The sequence below is a fragment of the Canis lupus genome, chromosome 9, assembly GCF_011100685.1.
Source record: "Canis lupus familiaris isolate Mischka breed German Shepherd chromosome 9, alternate assembly UU_Cfam_GSD_1.0, whole genome shotgun sequence".
Taxonomy (NCBI): domain Eukaryota; kingdom Metazoa; phylum Chordata; class Mammalia; order Carnivora; family Canidae; genus Canis; species Canis lupus.
In genome coordinates, this window is record NC_049230.1 from 48,580,056 (window position 1) to 48,604,340 (window position 24,285).

Here is a 24,285-nt window from a genome sequence, read left to right on the forward strand (position 1 = left end):
TGGGCGTATTTTAGTCAACCAGAATGCATCATTAAATCTAAGTAAACATGGACTGTATACAATAGTAGTAATAATAGCAATGGTGCTAAGGGGAGGAGGGGCACAGGATGGAAGTGAGATTGTGTCCAAATGGCATGCGGAAGGGAAGGCCGCAGCTGGGGCCCTCCGCCGTGCGTGAATTGTTCACAAGGAGGGAAACGATCTTCACTGTAGATTTTATGAAGTATGTGTGTTAAAATAACACACGGTGGCTATCCGATGTGCACCTTCCCAAGAATGGAGGTGCAGGGGAATGGGGTGAGAAAGAGGAAAAGTGCAATCTTAAGAAGAGAGAACACAATTAGGTGATGAAGATACATTGGTAATCACGATATATGCAAGTAGACTCAACTCTTTTTTTTTTTTTTTAAGATTTTATTTATTTATTCATGAGAGACACAGAGAGAGAGAGGCAGAGACACAGGCAGAGGGAGAAGCAGGCTCCATGCAGGGAGCCCGATGTGGGACTCGATCCCAGGTCTCCGGGATCACACCCCAGGCTGCAGGCGGCGCTAAACCGCTGTGCCACTGGGGCTGCCCTCAACTCTATTTTTTTAATTTAAATTTGATTAATTAACATATAGTGTATTATTGGTTTCAGAGGTAGAAGTCAGTGATTCCTCAGTTGGATAAAATACCCCTGTCCTCATGACATCACGTGCCCTCCTTCATGCACATCCCCCAGTTACCCCATCCCCCTACTCCCTTCCCCTCAGTTTGTTTCCTATGGTGAAGAGTCTCTTGTGGTTTGTCTCCCTCTCTGATTTCATCTTGTTTATTTTTCCTTCTCTTCCCCTACGATCCTCTGTTTTGTTTCCTAAATTCCACACGTGAGTGAAGTCATGATGAAAGGGCAGCCCTGGTGGCGCAGTGGGTTAGCGCCGCCTGAAGCCTGGGGTGTGATCCTGGAGACCCGGGATCGAGTCCCACATCAGGATCTCTGCATGGAGCCTGCTTCTCCCTCTGCCTGTGTCTCTGCCTCTCTCTCTCTCTCTCACGAATAAATAAATAAGATTCTTTTTTAAAAAAAGAAATCATGATGAAAGTCTTTCTCTGACTTACTTCACTCAGCATAATACCCTCCAGCTCCATCCATGTTGTTGCAGATGGCAAGATTTCATTCCTTCTGAAGGCTGAGTAATATTCCATTGTGTATATAGGCCACGTCTTCTGTATCCACTCAACTGTCAACAGACATCTGGGCTCTTTCTATAGTTTGGCTATTGTGGACACTGCTGCTGTGAACATTGGGGTGCAGGTTTCACTACATCTGTATCTTTGGGGTAAATATCTAGTAGTGCAATCTCTGGGTCATAGGGCAGCTCTAATTTCAACTTCTTGAGGACAGTCCACACAGTTTTCCAGAGTGGCTGCACCAGTTTGCATTTCCACCAACAGTGCAAGAGGGTTCTCCCTTCTCCACTTACTCTCTAACATTTGTTGTTTCCTGTCTTTTAATATTTGCCATTGTCACTGGTGTGAGGTGGTATTTCATTGTGGTTTTGATTCATATTTCCCTGATGATGAGTGATATGCAGCATTTTTTTTTACGTGTCTGTTGATCACCTGTAGGTCTTCTTTGGTAAAACGTCTGTTCATGTCATCTGCCCGTTTCATGATTGGATGATCTGTTCTTTGGGTGTTGAGTTTGATAAGTTCTTTATAGATCTTGGATACTGGCCCTTTATCTGATGTGTCATTTGCAAATATCTTCTCCCATTCTGTAGGTTGTCTTTTGGTTTTGTCGACTGTTTCCTTTGCTGTGCAGAAACTTTTCATCTTGATGAAGTCCCAACAGTTCATTTTTGCCTTTGTTTCCCTTGCCTTTAGGAATGTGTCTAACAAGAAGTTGCTGTGGCCGAGGTCACAGAGGTTGCTGCCTATGTTCTCCTCTAGGATTTTGATGGATCCCTGTCTCACATTTAGATCTTTTCATCTGTTTTGAGTCTACTTTTGCATATGGTGTAAGAGAATGGACCAGTTTCATTCTTCTGTATGTGGCTGTCCAGTTTTTCCAGCACCATTTATTGAAGAGACTATTTTCCATTGGATATTCTTTTTTTTTTAAAGATTTTATTTATTTATTCATGAAAGATACAGAGAGAGAGGTGAAGACACAGGCAGAGGGAGAAGTAGGCTCCATGCAGGGAACCTGACATGGGACTTTATCCCAGGTCTCCAGGATCACACCCTGGGCTGAAGGCGGCGTTAAACCACCAAGCCACCCGGGCTGCCCTCCATTGGATATTCTTGCCTGCTTTGTTGAAGATGAGTTGACCATAGAGTTGAGGATCCATTTCTGGGTTTCTCTTCTGGTCCATTGAACAGTGTGTCTGTTTTTGTGCCAGGACCATACTGTCCTTATGATGACAGCTTTGTAATACAGCTTGAAGTCCGGAATTGTGATGCTCCTGGCATTGGTTTTCATTTTCAACATTCCTGTGGCTATTTGGGGTCTTTTCTGGTTCCATACAAATTTTAGGATCATTTGCTCCAACTCTGTGAAACAAGATGATGGTATTTTTTTTTAAGATTTTTTATTTATTTATTCATTAGAAACACACACAGAGAGAGAGAGGCAGAGATACAGGTAGAGGGAGAAGCAAGCTCCGTGCAGGGAGCCTGACGTGGGACTCGATCCCAGGTCTCCAGGATCACGCCCTGAGCTGAAGATGGCGCTAAAGCACTGAGCCACCCGGGCTGCCCAAGATGATGGTATTTTGATAGGGATTACACTGAATATGTAGATTTCCCTGGGAAGCATAGACATCTTAACAATATTTGTTCTTCCAATCCATGAGCATGAAATGTTTTTCCATTTCTTTGTGTTTTCCTCTAGTTCTCTCATGTGTGTTCTGTAGTTTTCTGAGTATAGATCCTTTGCCTCTTTGGTTAAGTTTAGTCCTAGGTCTTTTATGGCTTTGGGTGCAATTGTAAATGGGGTCGATTCCTTAATTTCTCTTTCTTCTGTCTCATTGTTAGTGTATAGAAATGCCACTGATTTCTGTGCATTGATTTTGTATCCTGCCACTTTGTGAATTTGTGTGTGAGTTCTAGCAATTTTAGGGTAGAGTCTTTTGGGTCTTCTACAAAGAGGATCATGTCATCTGTGAAGAGTAATATTAATTCTAGTTTAATTGTCAGATTGGAGTTTTAGAAATTCGGATAGCTGTTTCAAGAGAGAGATCTAAATATTGGTTTCAAACACAAGACAAAACAAAAAAGAAAGAAAAGCTTGAGTAGTTGTATTAATATAAAAGTAAAGAGATTTGGGGCACCTGTGTGTCTCAGTCAGCTAAGCGTCTGCCTTCGGCTCAAGTTGTGATCCCAAGGTCCTGGGATCGAGTCCCACATCAGCTCCCTGTTCAGGGAAGCTACTGCTTCTCCCCCTCCCTCTGTGCACTCGAGCAATCTCTCTCTTTCACTCTCTAAGTAAATTTCTAAAGTATTTTTTTAAAAAGGGGTAGTATACAGTAAAACATTGCCCCCCAAGCAGAGCAGATGAAATAAAACCCCACAGTGACACCATGTGCTGGCGAGCATGCAGAGAAACTGAATTGCTTGAATATTGGTGGGAATGTCAAAAGACACAGCCACCCTGGAAAAGTTAACTGGGACTCTTGGATGGCTCAGCGGTTGGGCGTCTGCCTTTGGCTCAGGGTGTGATCGCGGGGTCCTGGGATCAAGTCCTGCATCAGGCTCCCTGCAGGGAGCCTGCTTCTCCCTCTGCCTGTGTCTCTGCCTCTCTCTGTGTGTCTCTCATGAATAAATAAAACCTTAAAAAAAAGAAAAACTAACTAAAGTTAACTTACCACATGTGATGACTAGTTATTTTGTGTGTCACCCTGGCTGGGTGCCCAGACATTTGGTCAAACCCCTATCTGGATGTTGTTGGGAAGGTAAGCATTCGATGTGATGAACGTTAACATCAGTAGACTCTGCGTCAAGCAGATCACCCTCCAGAATGTGGGTGGGCCACATCCAATCAGTTTAAGGCCTTAAAAGAGTAAAGCCCCTCAAAGAGGAAGGGTTTGTGCCCACAGATGCCATTTGGACTCAAGACTACAACATGGAATCTCCACCTCCACCCCACTGAGCCTCCAACCTGCTGATCTGACCTGCAGACTTCAGACTTGCCAGTTCTTCAAAATGCATCTTTCCCTCTCCCTCCATATACACACAGAGCCTGTATGAAGCAACCATTCTTGGGCATTTTCCCAGATACATAAAGACACTTTCATGCAGGAACATGCACATAGATGTTTATAGCAGCTGTATTGGTAATAGCCCCAAACTAGAAACTACCCAGATGCCTTTGGGAGACTGGTTGCACAAACTATGGTCCATCCACACCCTTGGATACAATTCAGCAATGAAAGGAAGGAGCTACTGATACACTCACCCATGTGGGTGAACCTCAGGGAACCTGCTGAGTGGTAAAAGCCAATCTCAGAGTTTCAGAAACACGATGCAGAAGCACTTGTAACAAAACATAATCAGAGGTGGATGTGGCTGGAAAGGGGTCATGTGAGGGTATCTGATGGTTTAGTTGGGTCTCTTGGTTAAGGTTGTTAAGTGTGGCTGCGCATGTGAAGAGAGCCGCACACGCGCACACACAGAGAAGTTAGCGCATACAGAACCAGTAAAGTCCAAGCGAGCATCTGTGATGGCACCAGGGTCCGGGTGTTGGCGTTGCTACTGCACTGTGTGGGTGTGTGGGATGCCTGCATTGGAGGCACTGAACCTCCACGTATGATTCTTCATCTTCTATTCGAGATGGATATACATACACATGGAGACTGTCAGAACAATAAAGGAAAATCAGTGAACCCCCCCCCCCATCACAGCTGGAGATGCTAATCATATCAGGCCTGAGTTTTACAGGCAAGTTCTACACATTGGTCATGGAAGACGTAGTCCAAATGGTATGTAAATTTTTCCCAAGGAAAATGTTATGATGCCAATACAACCTTGATATCCAGATCAGAGAGGGACTTCACAGCCTAAGTACAGTCTGATCCCATCCCAACAACACCCCTCAGCCTTGGTTCCTCGGTGAGTTAGCAGGCTCAGGGCTTGGCGGGGGGGGGGGGGGGGGGGCGGCGGGGGGCGGGTACCGCAGGCATGTCCAGCAAAGGAAGGAGAGGAGTCCTAATTTACGGGGAAGGAGGAGGAAGTGCAATTGGTCCCCGCACCCAGGTTGGCTGAAGGTCGGCAGGAGCCCCAGTGGTAGACTTGGGTGAAGTGCGGGGGACGATTTCTTCCAGGAGGGGCAGAGGGCATCCCTCCCTGGTAGGGCCCCGTTGAGAGGCTGTGGGCTCTGTGATGGGGCTTCCTCCTGGGGGTACTGCTCCCCACTCTGGGCCACGACCCCATGTGAGCAAGGTTGCTCTTTACTAAGGCGCACACCTCACCTGGTGTGCAGATCCAGTGTGGTTGCAGTTGTCACCCCAATAGGGTTTGTCAAGGAACATGGTGAGCCAGTTCTGAAAATGTCTGTGGAAGATCCCAGGCTCCAGGAATAGGAGTGGGAAGAGCAGACTTTCCTCCTGGCGATGGAGACATGCGGCAGGTGGAGGGGGCATGGCCCAGGCCCTCCACATACATCAGGGCAGGAAGGCCAGCCCGTGCGATGCAAGGCCTGGGCCCCAGGTTCTCTGCACAGGGACACGGGAACCAGAGCCCTTCCCTCATATCCTACACGCAAACCACTTCCGGGTAGATCAAAGGCTCACCACAAGCAGAACAATAAAACTTTAGTGTGCGACTCTGGAGAACATCTGATGACCTCATGGTGGACTACGTGTTCGGACTAATTCAGAGCCTCCATGACTTCACTGCCAGAGCGTTCACGTCCAGAGTGTAGGTAAAGATAAACCATCACCAGAGATGGGGCAGATGGCACCATCATTCCAAAGGCTATATAGGATTTGCTAGTGAGCTGAACACACTCATGCACGCAGCCACCAGCTAGTTCCTAGGACCTCCTCCCAAGTCATGCTTGCAAGTGCACTAATGCCTAAGGCGGCAGCCTGGAATGAAGGACCACAGCATGAGCTGTCGACACGGATGAATCTCAGAAAGTGCGAAAGAAGCAAGTGACAGAACAGTGTGTTGGGTGAAGCCCAGGAGGACCAGCAGGGCACATTGTTTAGGAATAACACTGACTGGAATGCCTGGGTGGCTCAGCAGTTGAGCGTCTGCCTTCAGCTCAGGACATCACCCCGGGGTCCTGGGATCGAGTCCTGCATTGGGCTCCCTGCATGGAGCCTGCTTCTCCCTCTGCCTGGGTCTCTGCCTCTCTCTCTGTGTCTCATGAATATATAAATAAAATCTTAAAAAAAAAAAAAAAGGAATAACGTTGACAGGTGGGAAACCCTATAAAAGAATGAGGGAGTCCCAAACACAGAATCCAAGACAGAGAGGCCCCCTGGTTGGGACCACCAAGGGGCATCTGACATGCAGAGGCACATGCTCCTGTTCCCCAGGCTTCCGCAGTACGCGTGCGCCCCACCCGCTCATCTGTGTGTGTGTGCTCCTCACAAGGCAGCACAGGCTTCTCCCCCTCCTGGGGAGCCTTTGGCAAGTGTGTTCCTCAGGGCAGGTGGTGGCCAGGCCTCCCTAGTGCCCACACCGTGTAGCTCAGGAGCACCAGTTGCTCTCTGTACATGTGCAGAGCCTGGTATGCCTCTGGCTCACAGGAGGCGCTCAGCAGGTGTTTGTTGAACAGCTGAACGAGCACACAAAGAAAGGGAACGGGAAGCGGTGAACTTTGGTGAAGGGAAACCTCATGAAAGTGGACTCTGAATGCCAGAAGGGGAAGAAGCATCAGTCCCAGGCCCCAGCAGGGAGACATGCACACTGTCTCTCCTGCAAGAGATGCCACCCCCTACAATTCACCCAGTGGGCCTGGGTTCAGGACACCCCTCCCACTTCCTTCTTCTCCATAAAATAGCATTCCTCTCCTTTGTTGGATGTGCCTGTGGTTTTGCCAGGGCATGCAGATGCCTATGGACCATTCTCCATTATTCCCAATAAACCAATTTTTGCTGGCAAAATCCTTTTTTTTTTTAAGATTGTATTTATTTATTCATGAGAGATACACAGAGAGAGGCAGAGACACAGGTAGAGGGAGAAGCAGGCTCCCTGTGGGGAGCCCGATACGGAAATCGATCCCAGGGCCCCAGGATCACACCCTGAGCTGAAGGCAGATGCTCAACCATTGAGTGGCTCAGGCTCCCTAGGCTGTCTTTTTTTTTTTTTTTTTTAAGATTTTATTTATTTATTCATGAGAGACACAGAGAGAGAGAGAGAGAGAGAGAGAGAAAGAGAGAGAGGCAGAGACACAGGCAGAGGATAGGAGCAGGCTCCACGGAGGGAGCCTGATGTGGGACTCGATCCTGGATCTCCAGGATCATGCCCTGGCCAAAGGCAGGCGCTAAACCGCTGACCATCCAGGGATCCCCTAGGCTGTCTTATTTTTAAGGTCAACAGAATGAAGGCCTTTACGGATTAAGATGTTTCAGGCGCAAGATGATGTGGCTCCCATTGAGGAGAGTGAGGCAGACTTAGCCCATTTCCCAGCGAATGCCCCCCACCCGGGTGGTCTGGCTCCTGTGGGGGAGGAGACACTGAGGACCCCCCTTCCCGCACCTCCCTGCAAGTGGTTCCTCTGCCAGGATCCAGGGCCAAGCCATGTGCCACACATCTGGAGGCCTCCTAACCCCAGTCACCCCCCGGGTTCCTGGAGGATCCTTCTACACAGAAACTCTCCTCTCGTGTGCCTCCCTTCCCCCCTCACCTTCCACTCCTGGAAAGAAGGGTGTCTCTGCACCAAGGAAGGATGTTACTACCCCTTCTGTCTCTGAGAGAAGGCACTCCCAGGCTTTGCCCTGGCTGTTCCCTGTTCCCTGCCTTCCCTCTCTTCTGGCACTAATCTGGGCCCTGGGCCACGCGTCCAGGCCTCCGCGTCCAGGCCTCCGCTACCCTGGCCCCATCCTCTGGTGGCTGGTCCTGTCCAAGGACCAACCAGAACATCTGGGAGGCCCTGCTTGGGCTTAGTGGGATGTGGCATGGGGGCGGGAGCCACACGGGTAGGCGGGCCTGCAGGCAGCCCTCTGCCCTCTCTCACACTGGGCTCCCTGTGGGCCACGTTCATTTGTTTGTCTCTTTCTTTTCAAGCTCATCTGTAGGCCTCTCCCTCCTCTGAACTTTGCCCAAGGAAGAAAGGCCTAGAAGGAGGGGGAGGGGTGCTGGCGGAACCGGGCCTGGAGCCCTGTGCTGGCCACACCCAGAGACTCTGCTGGGGCCCTGCCAGCTAGGGCTGTGAGGAGGCTGAGCCATCTCTGGTGCTCCCACCCTTTCTGTTGTTGGGGTCCAAAGCTGAAAGAAAAGCCTCTTTGCTGGGCCTGTGACACCAGACCCTCAGTCTGGACAGCCTCCCAGCCCAATTGTCTCTGCCGGTTCCAGCCAGCCAGAGTGCTGCCCAGACCCTGCCCCCACCAAAGGCCACCCTCTTGGCCCTCCACCTCCCTGCCCCCAGTCCCTGGCCCTCCTGGGTGGGTTTACCACATGGCTCCCTGCTGTTACACGGCCCCAGGGATGCTTGGTTGCTGGAATTCCTCTTTTGCCCAGGGCACGAAGTGGGGGTGGCCCCTGGCCAGGAAAAGGAGAGATGCTTGGCCAGGCTGGCACACAGGGTGAGTGGGGAGTCAAAGCATAGAGGCCAGACATTTTCTGAGATCAAGGGCAGAGCTGAGGTCTGGGGCTGGCCGAGTACTCACCTTGGCCATCCCAGCTGGCATCCAGGGACCTGTGAGCTGCTGACCAGCTCTGGGGCACCTTCTCCCTTTCCTCCTTGATCTGTGCACAGGAGATCCTCCTCCTGCTCCCCTCACCCCCAACTCCCCAGTCCAGGCTCCAGGCACCCTCCTCCCCAGGTGAAGGGAGCATCAAGGATGGGCCAGGCTCTGAGCCAGGAGGCAGGGCCTGCTCCACACGACCTGGGGTTTTCTTTTCTCAGCTCGCTGTGACTGTGGCCATCTTGCCCCTTTCTCTACCTGCATCCTCACCTGTCACCTTGGGACCAGGGCTGTGTAAGGTAGTTCTGGCATCGTGCTGCTTGGCTGCTCAGCTCTGAGCTCCCAGCACCCCCCAGGTTGAAGGGTAGGCCCTACCAGGATGAGCTTGGTGTCCCCAAGGTCTGACCCTACACTTGCAGCAACCTGCCATGCAGCCTAGGGCTGGGTGTGCACCACTGACCGGCTGGCCCTTTACTGCTTTGAGGGTATGGCAGGGATCCAGTTGGGACCCCACGTGGTTCCTGTCACTAGCAGTGCCTCCTTCTTTCAGGACCAGGCCAGGGAAAAGCTGGCCACTCCAGCCACCTGGTCCTCTGAACAAGGCTGTCTAGGGGCCAGTGCAGCCCATCCTTCCACGTAGGCCTCCTGCCAACGAGCCCAAGGACTCCCCTGGACAGGGCTGGGGCTCCCTAGCTACCTCTGCCCCAGGGATGCCCGCGTGTCCACAGGCAGCCCCGGGTGGCCAGCGCTAGCGGCAGGGGGACAGGGCTGGGGGTATGAGGCTCCCGGCGGGCCGGGGCGGCCAGGAAGAAACAGGGTGGGGGCCCGGAAGGGCGCCCGGGAGTGGGTGGGGAGGATGGGATCTGCCGCAGCTTCTCTCACCTGCGGGGCTGGCCCGGAGGTCGCCAGGCGGGCGGGCAGCCCTGGGCGGTCCCGGGCGGCCAGTGGGCGTGGCCAGCCGTGGACCGTGCCCGTCCGCGCCCCGCCCCCGCGCCTACCCGGCCCGCGCCCCGGCCCTCGGCCTCCAGCGCCCCGCAGCCCCTCGGCCGCCGCCTCGTCCGCCCGCGCCGGCCCATGGCGGGGAAGGTGCTGTCGCTGCTGCCGCCGTTGCTACTGGCTGCGGCGGGCCTCGCCGGGCTCCTGCTGCTGTGCGTCCCCACCCGCGACGTCCGGGAGCCGCCCGCCCTCAAGGTGCGTGCGCCCGCAGCGGGCGGGGTCGCGGCCCCCGGAGGCTCGGAGTCCAGCGGGGCCAGGCTGCGCCCGCGTGGCAGCCCGACGTCCACCCGGGGAACCCCCCTCCCCCGCTCCCGCCCTGCTCCCCTGTGGCCGCAGCGGAGCCCGCGCGGGCGGGGCCGGGGCGGGAGGTGGGGGCTGCCTCTCCGCTCCTCAGATACAGCCCCGGGTGCCCCAGGCTGCGGCTGGACCAGGGTCCTCCGCCCCGCGCGCTCCGGGGACGCATCTGCTCCAGGCTCCAGACGAGGTGCCACAGGCATGGGGGCTCAGGGACCCCTCCCCACCCTCCTGGAAGTCCTGACAGTGGCGGGGTGCCCTTTGAGCCACCAGGCAGGGTGCCCCAGGCTGCTCCGAAAGGAGTTGGAGTTGGGGAGGCCCAGGCGGGTCTCCAGGAGTCCCACGGCTCCTGAACTTGTGTGAAGGGGCATGGGCATGTGGGAGCTCTAAGCTCCAGGAGCCCAGGATAGGAGGTTGCAGGCATGGGTGCCGTGTAGCCAAGGGGAGCACTAGGGGGCTGGGGCTGGTGGGGCCTGACCAGCTGATGCTGCAGTCCCCAGGGTGGGGCAGAAGGTGGGAGTGGCCTGTTTCCGGGCTCAGGAGGGCATGTTCTCCAGGGGGTTCTCACTGTTGGAATCCCGGCCCTTCTTGCAATCACAGGGAAGGCCCATGTGGCCCCTCAGCTGGGCAGGACCCAGCTCTCACTGGTGCTGCCTTTGAGGCTCAGGGAGGGGGTGTCTCTAGGACCCCCTGAGGTTGGGCTCAGGTCAGAGACGTGGGGACAGAAAGGAGGAAGAAAGAGTTGGGTGGAGGGGGTTCCTGCAGCTGGGGTTCTCTTTCAGAACCTGGGGACCTCACATCCTCGGGACAGGGTTCCAAGGGTGGTCCCAAGACCCTTCTGACCCTGACAGAACCCCTTAGCCTGCCCTTGCCAGGAAGGTTCCTGCAGTCAGAAGAGGAAAGGCTGCTGGCCATTGACCCGGTCCCTATTCTCTCCCCACCCAAACTGTGTTTCTTTGCTTGTCCCTGCCGCCTGAGCCCCAGTACTTCATTCTGGGGTTCCAACCTTGCCACGGGGTGGGGTGGGGTGGGGTGTGGTAGAGAGCTGGGGGGAGCCAAAGGACATGCCCTAAGGCCCCGGACCCTACCTCTACAGCTGACCCCCGCTCCCCTTCCCTTCCCCAGTATGGCATTGTCCTGGACGCTGGCTCTTCTCACACATCCATGTTCATCTACAAGTGGCCTGCAGACAAAAAGAATGACACAGGCATCGTGGGCCAGCACAGCTCCTGTGAGGTGCACGGTAAGATCCCCTCTGGGTACCCCTCATCGTAGGGGCTCCAGGGCTCTCCCTGCCTTAGCCTCCGAGGTCATGAAGCCCCCTTTGCTTGATGCCACTGGGGACTGCTCCAGGAGGGAGCTGCAGGAGCTTCCAAAAGAGAGGCTGAAAACAAAACAAATCAAAACAAAACAAAAACAAAAACAAAAACAAAAACAAAAAACAAAAGAGAGGCTGAGGGCAGTTCATTCTAGAAAGTAAGCCCCAGGTGGTGACTGGGTGACATGGGCCTTTCTCAGCCCAAGACTGGCACGCCCAGGAAAGCCCTTTAGGAGGCTAAGCTGTATTGACAATGCCTAGTGCTTTATCCTGGCACCTGTGTGCACACCCAGGGGCAGGCAGCAGCCTCAGGGACTGGGTGGCCCACAGGCAGGTGGGTCCCTTTGTCTCTGAGGGCTTGAGCTGGGAAGGTGTGTCTAAGCTGCCACCTGGTTCAGGAGCCTCCTGGCCCATGGCTTACCCAGGGGCTGCTGTCAGGCTGGGGCCGATTTCCGTCTCCCTCTAGGAGGGGGCATCTCCAGCTACGCAGACAACCCTTCCAGGGCTGGCCAGAGCCTGGTTGAATGCTTGGACCAGGCACTTCAGGAGGTTCCCAGAGAGAGACATGTGGGCACGCCCCTCTACCTGGGAGCCACAGCAGGCATGCGCCTGCTCAAGTGAGTGTGCCCGCCCCCTGACCTGCCCGACTTCTACAAGAGCCTCAGCACAGGGTGGCCCCCCGCACACCCTCAGCAGTGGCCTTGGGCAGGCACGATGCCGCCCAGCCGCAGGACCTTGGCTACTTGGGGAGGACACCCCTCAGAGTCCTCCCTGTGTTCCAGACTGACCAGTCCAGAGGCCTCGGCCAATGTGCTTGCGGCTGTGACCCAGACGCTGACCCAGTATCCCTTTGATTTCCGTGGTGCCCACATCCTCTCGGGCCAGGACGAGGGTGTGTTTGGTTGGGTGACCGCCAACTACCTGCTGGAGAACTTCATCAAGGTGGGCCTGCTGGCCAGCCCAGTGAGCCAGGGGGCGTGCGGCCCACCCACTGGCTGACTCCAACCTCCACTCCCCACAGTATGGCTGGGTGGGCCAGTGGTTCCGGCCAAGGAAGGGGACTCTGGGGGCCATGGACCTGGGGGGCGCCTCCACTCAGATCACCTTCGAGATGGCCGGCCCAGCTGAGGATCCCACCAATGAGGTCCAGCTCCGGCTCTACGGCCAGCACTACCGTGTCTACACCCACAGCTTCCTCTGCTATGGCCGTGACCAGGTCCTCCTGAGGCTGCTGGCTGGTGCACTACAGGTGCCTCACCACCCCTGGCCCACCTGCTCCCACTGTGCCCTCCTTGGGGGAAGGGGGTGAGAAGGGATGGGAGGAGCCAAGAGTCCAGAGTGGAGCCTGGACTGAGGATGGCCGCTCTGGGAACCAAAGCTGGGCTTTACTCAGCTGGCAGGACAGATGCACAAGGATCTTGCACACACAAAAGCCACGTGGTGGGGGTGGGTCTAGTGAGTGCCTGGCTAGGGGGAAAGGAGGCCCAGGGCCAGGCATCCAGAGGCCAGGGGTGCCTGGCCGGGGGGTGGGTTTTGTCCTGTCAGATGATGGGGAGCCGTGACTGGCCCTGAGCACAGAAGTGATGCCGCCAAAGTGGGACTTATGGGAGATTCCTCAGGCGGGTCCTCTGGGGGGCTCTCAGGGATCCTGGGCTGGGGGTGGCAGCAGTGCTTGGTGTAGGGCTGATGCCTCACGCACCCCTGCGTTCCTCCCAGACCTATGGCTTCCACCCTTGCTGGCCGAGGGGCTATTCGAGCCAAGTGCTCCTTCAAGACGTGTATGAGTCTCCGTGCACTGTGGCCCAGCGGCCCCAGACCTTCACTGGCAGCACCAGGGTCAACTTGTCGGGGACCAGCGACCCCGCCCTCTGCCGTGGCCTCATCTTGGAGCTCTTCAATTTCTCCTCCTGCCACTTCTCCCAATGCTCCTTCAATGGCATATTCCAGCCCCCTGTGGCTGGGAACTTCATTGTGAGTGAGGGTCTGGGGCTGGGGGCGGGTGCCCTGTTGTGGGTGGGGTCTGTCCTAGGTATGGCTGTCCCCTCCTCGCAGGGCTTCTCTGCCTTCTTCTACACTGTGGACTTCCTGAGGACCGTGATGGGGCTGCCTGTGGAGACCCTGCAGCAGCTAGAAGTTGCGGTTGTCACCATCTGCAACCAGACATGGAGTGAGGTAAGCCCTACCCGTGCCCTGCTGGGGCTGTGCCAAGGGGCCTGGACAGCACTGGGCTGCCCTGAGGCCCAGAACCTAGATTGGGAGGACAGAGGGAAGAGCAAAGGCCCTACGGCAGCAGGGCGCATGGGGTGAAGTGGGGTGAATAGGAATAGCAGAGCTTAGGGGCAGGGGAGTGAGGCTTTGAAGAAAAGTTGCAGGTTTCTGGCTTCTGCCACTATAGTTAGACACCTGCCAAGTAAGGGAAGCGGTGTTTTCACAGGTGGAGCATGGGGTGCCTGCCAAACCTTGCGAGAAACACTGTCTCAGGGCTCTGGTGGTGGCAAAGGCCCATCCTGTCTTCTCCAAGTCTAGTCTCAGGCAGATGTGGGGGGGGGGCTGGAGAGGTGGGAGGCAAAAGGTTAGCTCAAGGTCCACACTGAAGGTCTGGTGCTTCTGTGCCCCTGACCTCACACACGGTTGCTGCTGGCCTGCTGCTTCCTGGGTGGCTGTCCCTGGGGTCTCCTTGAGGTCCACCTCCAAGGCAGGGGTGCCTACTGCCATCGGCGGTCACACTGCTGGTCCTGGAGGGAAATTTCCACCAGGGGCTGGCCTCTGGGGGACCGTGCTGGGGTAGGGTCACCTGTCCTCTGGGCTGAGACCTCCCAGTGGTCACTGGCCCAACAATGTTCCCTTCATGTCCCAGCTGCAGGCCCGGGTCCCCGGGGAGCAGGCCCGCCTGCCTGACTACTGCGCGGTGGCCACATTCGTGCAACAGCTGCTGAGCCAGGGCTATGGCTTCCAGGAGCATACCTTCCGTGGGGTAACCTTCCAGAAGAAGGTGGGAGCCTGTGGTTGGCAGGGCACAGAGGGGCGGGGCCTTTGGGGCTGTATGGAGTAGCTGAGGCCTGCGGGTCGCCCACAGGCCGGGGATACCACGGTGGGCTGGGCGCTTGGCTACATGCTGAACCTGACCAACCTGATCCCCGCCGAGCCACCGGGAATGCGCAAGGGCACAGACCTCAGCGCCTGGGTGGCCCTGGTCCTGCTCTGCACTGCCATCCTGCTGGCCGCTGCTGTCCTGCTGCTGCGTCGGGTGCGCGCTGCCAAGTTGTCCAGTACCATCTAGGGCCACACTGGTGGCTCTGGCCTGTCGCCGCTCCACTCCTACCCCCGGTGCCCTCACCATACTCCACACACCCGCAGCACCTCTGCCCCCCAGTGTCACCCCCACTGAGCCAGGGATGCTGGCATGCAGCCCACAGGGGCCCAAGTGGGTGAACAACAGTGAATCTAGGCCTGGCCAGCTCCCTGCAGTCTCCCCAAGCCTGCCCGGTCTCCTGCACCCCCCTTCCTGGCACCCAGGACCCAGACACCCCGCAGCCCTCAGCCCACAACTTCAGCGAGTTAGGCCCTGGAGCCCCCGCACTCTGTGGGGTCTGTGTCTGCAGGAGGAGGATGGTCAGGCCTACGCTCTGGGAACACAGTGCCTACTTGTGAACATTTTATAATAAAAACTTTCTAGAGCAGCAGAGAACATTCATAGGGTGGGGCGCCGGAGCCACTGCCTGTCCTCCCTCCCCACAGCTGAGCTGGCCAGGACGAGCCCTGGCTAGTCCTAAGGGTGGCCCCAGGCTCTTCCTCCTTCCTTCCTCTCTGGGCCCAGACATGGATCGGTGAAGATCCTGCTCTCCTCCACGGCTGGCCCAAGAGTCCCAGAGTCTCTTGAGTCTTCTCTGGCCAGCAGGGCCCTGCAGCCCCTCCAGATCGGCATCCGTGACCCAACCAAGACTGGCACCCGGGCCCTGGCCTAGAGCTGGCCTGGGGGTGAGGGTAGAGAGTGGACAGATGGTGGAAGTGAGGGTCCTGGGCAGGGCAGCTGTCTAGAGCAGTCTGCTGGAAGGGACTGGGGGACAGGGCAGACCCTTGGCAGGAAGTGGTGCTGGGGGGCTGCTGAGATGAGGACCAGGGGGGTGCAGGGCCCCATTGCTCAGAGAAGAACAGTGAGAGGAGCCAGCGTAAAGCCCAGGTGCCCTGACACTGAGGCACAGCTCCCTCCTGCCTGGGTATGGCCTTCTGCATCTCCAAGACATGCCAGTTTCCTCCACCTGCTGCTCCCGCAGCCTCCTCCCCAAGCACTGGTTTCCTGCGCGAGAAGGCACGGTTTTACTCTGCCTTCCTGCTCCTCAGCCTTTCTAGAAAGTGAGCACAGACACGATGGACAGCACCCTGAGGGGAGAATGGCTGTGCTAGCTTCACTCACACATCTCCACCTTCTGGAGGTTTTCAGCCATCCACAACCCTGAGGGCAGCCGGCCCTGTCTTCGGGGCTCTGAGGGAAGCCTGGGGTGTGAGGTGAGGCAGAGGGAGGTTTCCCAGGTGGAATGCGTGGGTGTGCTCTCTGGAGCAACAGGTACAGTGCAAGGGGGTGCATCCATAGGTGCCTGTGGTCCTGAGGCCTCCCGGAGCTGAAGGCTGTCACCCAGGGACCGTGGACAGCTCCCAGCCATCCCTCACCAGCCACTCCAGGTCACTCTTGCCCCCTGGTGGCCTCCCTGAGCGCAGCCGCCCCATTCCAACCTTAGTGTTCACCAGCACCGGCCTCGTTCCAGGCGTGTGTTTGCCTTTACCAGGTGCCTCTGAGCGCCCAGGTGCGTCTTTGGACGCAGCTGTCCATCAGTGTGTGCCGGGTATCCCCGTGCTCCCGGGGCTAGCGCCTCCAGGCCCGGGACAGGTCCCCTGCTCCAAGCGGGGTGGTGGCTGCGTAGAAACTGGCGACAGAGTGGGGACTCGAGGGAAGTGTGTCCCGGGGAGGCCCCCCCAAGCCTAGCCGGGCCTGAGGAGAACAGAGGTCCCCAGCCACAGAGGCCGCAGACGTCGAGGCGCCCGGAGGCCTGGAGCGCTGGGGAGGAGGGGGGAGGGGGGAGGGGGCGCAACCTGGAGACGCCGGCCCGCCCCCTCAGGTGGAGCGCGCAGGCGCAGTCCCTGAGAGCCTCCCGCCGCCGCGCCTGCATCCCGGATCCTCTGCCGCAGCGTCAGCGCCGCCGCCTCCTTTCCTCCTCCGCCTCCACCTCCGCCCCCTCCGCCGCCGCCGCCGCCTCCCGGACGCGGCGCCCGCCGCCCGCGCCGAGCCCCGGGCCGCGCGGTGCCATGCTGCCCCGGCGGCGGCGCTGAAGGATGGCGACACCCGTCCCTCCGCCCTCCCCGCGACACCTGCGGCTGCTGCGGCTGCTGCTCTGCGGCCTCGTCCTCGGCGCGGCCCTGCGCGGGGCCTCCGCCGGCCGCCCGGGTGAGCGAGAGCGGCCTGGGATCGCGGAGCTGCGCGGCGCCCTCGCCCTGCCCGCCGCCGCCCTCGCCGCGGGCCCCGCCTCGCCCGAGAGGCGGTAAACAGGCTTGGCCCGGAGGGCGCGGCGCCCCGGCCGCCGCAGGGCTCCGCTCGCTCCACGGGCCTTCTCTGGGGCTCCTGGCGGCGACCCTGAAGTTCACGCTCGTCCTGTCTTTGTCTCTGGGTCCGTGGGCCGGTGCTGTGTCTGTGTCTGAGGACGGATCCGTCCGGGTGGGCCCGCCGCCGGCTGCCTGTCCGCGCGTCCGTGCGTGTGCACTTCCCGGGCTCCGTGGGCGCCGGCGAGGCCCCAGGGGTCTGGCGGCCTCGCTGCTAGCGTCTGTCCCGGGGTCGGGGTCGCGGTGCTGGGCTGCCTGTCCCCAGGCCTCAGGTGGTGTTGGGCACGAACCTTGCTTTGCTGCCGTTGGTGGGGGTGGGGGTGGGGGCTGAATTGTCCCAGGCTTAGGGGCTTGTTCAGGCTCCAGTGGGGGCAGGAGGTAATGCCCTGGGGGGCCCTCTTGGTGGTAGGGCAGAGCTTGAGAAGCCCACAGACCTGGGAGACCCTCCCTGCTTCCCAGATGGGCCCCGGGGCTCCAGGCGGGAAGGTCTGCAGGAACCCAGGATGGAAAACGCATCCCAGCCCAGGGCTGAACTGGGAGATTGTGCTCATGCATTCACTCACTACTGGCTATTTTTAGCCCACTTTACAGATGGGGAAACTGAGGTACAAAGAAGCTATGTGGCCTAGCTGGGATGCCAGCCTGGGCCTTGTGGTTCTGTGTGCGTGGCCTCTAGAGGCCACATCAGGGCAGGCTTCCTCCTGGGCTTAGCACCCGTGGACAGGAAGCCGGAGAGCGGGAGAGTGGGGCTGGCCAGCAATAATGAAGGCTGCTTGCAGAGAACCTGGCTCTAGGGCATGCAGGGTGGGGCCTCCTGAGGAAATGGAGTGTAGCCCGTGTGCTAAGCCCCTAGGGTGGGCTGGTGACATCCCAGCTGCTCCCAGATGCAGGGTGTGGTGCTGCCACCCTCCACCTGCCGCTATTCCGGAGATCTCTTCCTGCACGCCAGGGCTGGAGGGGAGACTTCCTCAGCATTAGCTGGGTGGCAGCCCTGTCTTCCTAGGCTGGGGAACCGGGAATGTCTGGAGGCCTCTGGAACCCAGACACTAGAAGCAGCTTTGTGCTTGAGGCCTCTACCCTTGGCCTGGGCACTCTGCGGTCTCAGCACCAGGAGAGGGACTGTCTGGCTCCCCAGGCACCCAACTGGTGGGTGGGGTCCAGAGTGATGTGCTGGCACAGGCTTAACGTTTAACCAGCCTACGCCCCAGGCTGGCTCTATGATACTGGTGCCTGCTGACCCAGGTGGTATAGGGTGGGGGTCCCCTGGATGGGAGTCTGCCTGCTGCAAGGGCTGCTGGAATGCCCTACCTTCAGAGAGGAGGCTGGGAGTGTCAGGTTACCAAGGAAACCAAGTCAGCCCAGCCAAGGTCTGGAGAAGGACAGAGCCCAGCACTCCTTGATCCTCCGCGTACCTTGGGCCCCAGTGGCCCTCCTGCCATGGGGGGTGGGGGCTAGGCCCAGAGGAATAGTCTGGTCCTCCAGATATACCCCATCCCAGCCTCCTCAACCAGGATTGACAGTCCTGCTGGGTATCTCCCTGGGTCCTCTAGCTCTGCTGTCCCATAACTGGGGCCAGTGTACCAGGCCTTAGGGCATTCCCTAGCTTTGAGGCAACTTGCCTTCTGTGTCCCAGAAGGGAAACTGAGGGCTGGAGGGCTACTGCTTTCTGTCCCCCAGCATCAGGATGGGACCCATTGGCCATCTATACAGGACACCGTAGTTAGGGCCCAAAGTCCCAGGGACTTCCTAGTCACTGGCAGTGTGACTGCGGGGGTGACCCTGGTCTGGCTTCTGTATCTCAGGCAAGTATGGCTTGCTGATCCCAATCTAGGTCTCCCCAACCCAGCTTCTCTGTGCTTCAGAGATAAGCCAGAGACCAGACACAGGGAGAGTGACCATCTTCCATCTATGCCTAGGGCTGTAGGCACTTGCAGGGCCCTTGGCTTCCAGCTCTGCCCTAGGGCTGTGGGATGACACAATGGGACTTGTAGGGCAGCCCTGATGTGGTGAGAGAGGTGGGTGGCCCCACTTTCTAGGGCTCCCAGCCTGGGTAGAGGGGTTAGGGCTTGCTTGGGGCATGTTGAGACCAGAGGCAGGACCTAGAGGGCTGCCTGGCCCCGGCTGGGAGAGCTAGTGTTCCGTCTAGGGCTGAATCAGGCCTGGAGGTAGAACTCTGGGGAGTGGGTGGGGCAGGAGAGTTCCGATAAGTGTTGGGAAGGCTTGTCTTCCTGGTCCTGATCTCTGGCTCTTGGGAGGAAGGGCCTGCCCAGAACAATGGCCGGAGCCAGGCCAGCCTGGGTCAACTGTGTGGGGGAGGGGGGCCAGGGCAGTACCGCCTCCATGCAGGGGCTGAGCTGACCAGGGCGGTGATCCAGCTCTGCCTTCTGCTTCCTTCCTAGATGCAGCTGCCTGTCCTGGGAGCCTGGACTGTGCCCTGAAGAGGCGGGCACGGTGCCCCCCAGGCGCGCATGTCTGTGGGCCCTGCCTTCAGCCCTTCCAAGAAGACCCACAAGGGCTCTGTGTGCCCAGGATGCGCCGGCCTGTGGGTATGGGAGAGAAGGGTGTCTTCCCCCCATCCCCTGCCCTCATACGTTTGCCACTCAGCCTCACCTCCTAGGTCCCCTGGGCTTCCTTGGGTACTGGAGACTCTTATGTCTCCAAGTGGCCTGGTGATCTTTCCAAATAGCGCCATCTCAGAGCCTGGCATCAGGCTGAGGGTTGGGGCAGTTATTCCCTACCAGGGCAAGGGTGTCCAGTGTGAAATGCTGAGATGATCCCAGAAGAGAAATCAGAGTTCCCCAATTGCTGCCTGGCCTCCTTGCCACGTACGCCCTCTTTCTCCGTGGCTCACTCATCCTGTGCAATCCATGTGCCTCACCGGGCGATCTTGGCCCAGAATGCTGGACAGCCAGCCAGGTGCCGAATGATTTCAGGTGTGATGGGGCATTACAGAGGGATGCTGGGGGTGCTGAAGTCTGGTGGGGCAGGAGGACCTTCTTGGAGGAACACGTTCCTGGCAGTGAGGGAGGCCAGGAATTGACGTGTGCAGGTCTGCTTCAGAAGGTGGCAGGTGCTCTGCTCCTTCCATGCTGTGCAGAGTATCTGTACTATGGGGCACGTGGCCCGGATGGGGGTGGAGGCCCAGCCACCAGCCCCGTCCCAACAGCTGCCCTCAGTTCCTACTGATTGACTGGTGTGTGTGTGTGTGTGTGTGTGTGTGTGTGCGTGCAGAATGGGGCCTCTCCCCGTTCCTTGAGGAGTCACTGCCTATCTTGGTAGAGAAGCCATGGAGTGATGCATGGGTAGCAAGTAGGGTGGGGGCACCCCTTCCCTTCTCCTGGCCTCTGCACATTCCCCTAACACCTCCACTCCATTGCTGTTGCCCCCACGTTCCTGGGAAAGCTGCTGCTCACAAAGACCGCTCTCAGCTGTCACCACACAGCAACTCAGGATGGCAGGGCTTGAGGCTACTCCCTGGTCCGATGGCCACCACTGGTGCCTGGGCCTGAGGTCTGGCTCCTGGATGGGCTGCACCTGCTCTGAAGGGCCACCTGCAGCTGGTGTTGCCTGCGAGGGGCTGGGGGCCTCTCCACCTGATGGCCCTTCACCCTCTCCAGGGGAGAGCCTGCCCAGGCCCCGATTAGAAGATGAGATTGACTTCCTGGCCCAGGAGCTGGCCCATCAGGAGCCACAGCCCCCCATGCTCGCTGCCCAGCCCCAGCCTGACAAGGGACAGCAGCACCTGGAGCCTGGTGAGACCCCCTCCAAGCCCCCGCCGCCCCACTTTGGGCCTCCCCACTCCTTTGACCCTGGGCTGGTCCTAGTGTTCTAACCTGCCTTCTCTCTGCAGCAGCCACCCTGGGGCTCTCAGAGCGCCGCCAGGGCCCCAACCTGGGCACCTCCTCTACTGGGGGAACCCCTGCACCCACACCCCACACCTCCTTGGGCCCCCCCGTGTCGTCAGTACCGGTGCACATTTCCCCCTTGGAGCCCCGGGGCGGGCGCGGTGACGGACTCGTCCTCGGTAGGTCTGTAGGGCCGTAGGGCCGGCCGGTCGCGGTGGGCAGGAGGCAGCCCCGCCCCGAAGGCCGCCCTCCCTCACCGCGCCCCTCCCCGCAGTGCTCATCGTGGCGAGCTCGGTAGCCGGCGCGGCCGCCGTCGCCGTGGCCGCTCTGTGCTGGTGCAGGTGAGCGCGGGGGGCCGGGCGGGCCGGGGCGGCGGGCGGCGTCTCCGCGGCTCTCAGGCTCCACTCCCCGCAGGCTGCAGCGAGACATCCGCCTGACCCAGAAGGCCGACTACGCGGCCCCGCAGGCGCCCGGCTCCCCCGCCACGCCCGGGATCTCGGTGCGTCGCCCCGCCCCGCCCCGCCCTTCGGGCGCCCGCCGCCGCGCCCTGACCCCCCTGCCGTCTCCCCGCAGCCTGGCGACCAGAGGCTAGCGCACAGCGCCGAGATGTACCACTACCAGCACCAGCGGCAGCAGATGCGGTGCCTCGAGCGGTGAGAGGCCGCACCCCGTCCGCCCCTCCCATACTGGCCGCCCCGCCCCCCTGCACCCGTCACAACTCTCGCCCCGCACCCGGCACCCCCACCTTCACCCCTGCTCTCAACACCCTCCCCAGCCCTTCCCTCCACCTGGCACCCCGCCCTGCTCCTGCACACCCCCCTACACTGGGCAGCCCCCCCCGCCCCCGCCCCATCCCTGCACCCGTCACAACACCCGCGGCCCCTGCACCGGCCATCCCCCCCTGCTCTGGGCCCAGGTGGGCAGAGCCCTTCTGATGGTCCGGGGCCCTGGCACCTGGAGGGGGTGGGAGGACCTAGCCATCCTGCCTCCTACCCAGGCATAAAGAGCCGCCCAAGGAGCTGGAGTCATTGTCCTCAGACGAGGAGAACGAAGATGGTGACTTCACCGTGTACGAGTGCCCGGGCCTGGCCCCAGTGAGTCCTGCGGCAGGAGTGGCTGGGTAGGGGGGTGGGGGGGAGGGGCTGGGGCAGGGGTTGGGGGAGTGGAGCCCAGCAGGGACTTAACCATCTCCTGGGATGGGGTCGTTCCCCGTGCGCCCCCACCCCTGCCCACCTGACCCCGGCCTTCACAGACCGGAGAGATGGAGGTCCGGAACCCGCTGTTCGACCACTCCTCGCTGTCTGCACCCCTGCCGCAGTGACCTGAAGGCTGCTGCTACCTTCTCCCGGACTGCATGGCCCACGGGCAGGGAGGGCAGGGCTCCGAGTGTCCCATTAAAGAGACCATGTTCTGACAGTGGGCGTGCTTGTGGCTGGGCCAGGGCACAGGGTGGGGTGGGGGTGGGGGCGGGAACCCCTTACGAAGGAGACTCAGCCCCCTTCTGTCAGGGACCTTCTCTTTCGTCTTGCAGCTGTCCTCTTGAGTCTGAACCCCCAGTGAGGGGCTGGGGAGAACCCTAGAGACCAGGCATGGATGAGGAATCCTGGAAACAAAACCAATTAAAATACGTTTCAAACCTGTCATGTTGGCATGCTAGAGACTGACCTCCATCCCATCATTTGGGGTGTGGTGCATGGACCCTGTAGGGGAGGTCTGGGGCTTCCTCCTGCATGCCCAGAGATGGTGTCGGGGGGTGCATGTCTGTGCCCTGCTTCTGCTGGGAAGGATCTTCTCACCCCCTGCTGGGGAAGAGACTTCATTTTTCTTCCAACACAGATCACCCCTATCCTTTCCTCCTGTAGGCCTCTCCCCTACTGAAACCTCTGTCTCAAGTAGGGAAGGGAGAAGTAAAGTACATGGCCAGGCTGGTCTGGTGTTGGTGTCACTCTCCCAAAGCTCCCATTCCACCTATGCTAAAAAGAGCAGGGCTGTGAGGGGAGTGGGGACCCACAGACACCTGGCCGTGGGCACCCAGACTCCATTTCTGCTATTGTCCACCTGGGCTAGAAGGCGGGAAGGAACAGGATGCAGGCTCTGAGTGTGGGTTTGTGCCAGGAACCACAGAGGCCCCTGGGTTCTTGCAGCATGTGTGTGTGGGGGGGGGGGGGGGGCGGGTAGGGGGGCATGGTAGGCAGAGGGATCTGAGGGCCAGTGTAGGCCAGCTAAAGAGACAGGTGGTGGGGACCCCGAATGTCAGGAGCTGGGTCTTAGCCCACCCCTGCCACCCACCCTGGAGCAAGGAGGCTGCTGGAAGGAAGAGTGCCCTTCAGATGAAGGTGCAGAGCAGGAGGTTGCACTACAGGATCCAAGGTGCAGAGGCTGGGTGGGGAGGGACTTCTGGGGCCCAGGGAGCAGTGGGGCCTGCTGTGGATCCAGGGCAGGGATGGACATGTCTGCCACCTGAGGCTGGGAAGGGCACAGGTTGGATTCAGAAGCCCCATACTGGTTTCTGGGAATGGGTGTTCAGAGAATTCTGAACTTCTGGCCCCTGGGTAGATGGGGGTAGGTCGGAGAGGGGAAAACGAGGCCCATTTGGGACAGGTGGGTTCCTAAGCAGAGATGGGGGGCTGCGCTGGGGAAATGGGTTTGCCCTAGCTGGGAGCGAGTGGCTTGTCCTAAAGCAAGACATCTTTAGGGCCAGGGACCATCCACCCTGAATCCTGGGCTGTGGCCTTGGGCTGGCTCTCAGCTGGGAGCCTCAGTTTCCCTTTTGTGCAGCAGTGTGGGAGACAGCAGAAGGCAGAGGAGCTAGGAACCTGTGGGAGGTGAGGGCAGGGTGCCAAGGATCGTGTATCCACTGGCACCTGCTCTGTGCCATCCGGAAGGCATCTATGGAGGACGTGGGGTGTGGAGCTGTTCAGCCTCACTCAAGACGGCTCAGGTGTCTGGCTGGCTGGCTGGTGCCCACACGCCTAGGGCCAGGAGGTTCCCCTGACATCTGGGGTCTTGCCCACCTCCTGTGGAGTGATCTGGGCAGAGAGTAGCCGCCAAGGCCCCCAGCCTGCCCTCCAGGACCCTCCATGCCTAGTCCCCAGGGCCTCAGGCAGGAGGGTCTCCCTCTGGAGCAGCTGCAAGGAGACAGGAATGGGAATGTCCAGGCCAGAGGATGCAGGGTGGGGTGGGCTCTTCTGGGTAGTGGGTGCTCCCTCAGCCTGGCTCCTGGCTCAGCTTGGCAGCCCACCCCCCACCGGGCTCCTTTGGCTTCCTTGGCCTCTGGCTAGCTTAGACAGAGCCAGTCCCTGCTTCCTCACACAGGTCCCACATACAGTTGGCGGCCCCAAGGCTGGGCCCTGGCATCCAGGGAAGCCCTGTCTTCACAGGGACTCTGGAGACCCCAGTC

At 59.0% G+C, this 24,285-nt stretch overlaps 2 protein-coding genes across 8 annotated transcripts; both read left to right on the top strand.

Annotated features, from left to right (window-relative positions):
* The first annotated feature begins 9,855 nt into the window (after positions 1–9,855).
* Positions 9,856–15,128, top strand: ENTPD2 (ectonucleoside triphosphate diphosphohydrolase 2). Of its 3 annotated transcripts, none has more exons than XM_038546159.1 (9): positions 9,856–10,031; positions 11,256–11,373; positions 11,915–12,065; positions 12,231–12,390; positions 12,470–12,697; positions 13,165–13,419; positions 13,501–13,620; positions 14,306–14,440; positions 14,525–15,128. In XM_038546159.1, exons 1-9 carry the CDS (start codon positions 9,915–9,917, stop codon positions 14,726–14,728), a joined length of 1,488 nt encoding a protein of 495 aa, XP_038402087.1. In that variant the 5' UTR covers positions 9,856–9,914; the 3' UTR covers positions 14,729–15,128. The 3 variants fall into 3 exon arrangements, with proteins under 3 accessions (XP_038402087.1, XP_038402088.1, XP_038402089.1); XM_038546160.1 differs by having other exon boundaries at positions 12,548–12,697; XM_038546161.1 differs by lacking the exon at positions 12,231–12,390 and having other exon boundaries at positions 12,640–12,697.
* Positions 15,129–16,678: 1,550 nt separating this feature from the next.
* NPDC1 (neural proliferation, differentiation and control 1) lies at positions 16,679–22,811 on the top strand. Of its 5 annotated transcripts, none has more exons than XR_005364796.1 (9): positions 16,679–16,888; positions 19,440–19,586; positions 20,658–20,792; positions 20,891–21,068; positions 21,160–21,226; positions 21,300–21,384; positions 21,459–21,538; positions 21,883–21,979; positions 22,417–22,811. XR_005364796.1 is itself a non-coding variant. In XM_038548691.1 (9 exons), exons 1-9 carry the CDS (start codon positions 16,777–16,779, stop codon positions 22,426–22,428), a joined length of 909 nt encoding a protein of 302 aa, XP_038404619.1. In that variant the 5' UTR covers positions 16,679–16,776; the 3' UTR covers positions 22,429–22,811. The 5 variants fall into 5 exon arrangements, 3 of the variants coding, with proteins under 3 accessions (XP_038404619.1, XP_038404617.1, XP_038404618.1); XR_005364795.1 differs by lacking the exon at positions 22,417–22,811 and adding an exon at positions 22,138–22,190; XM_038548691.1 differs by having other exon boundaries at positions 20,891–21,064.
* Positions 22,812–24,285: the final 1,474 nt, after the last annotated feature.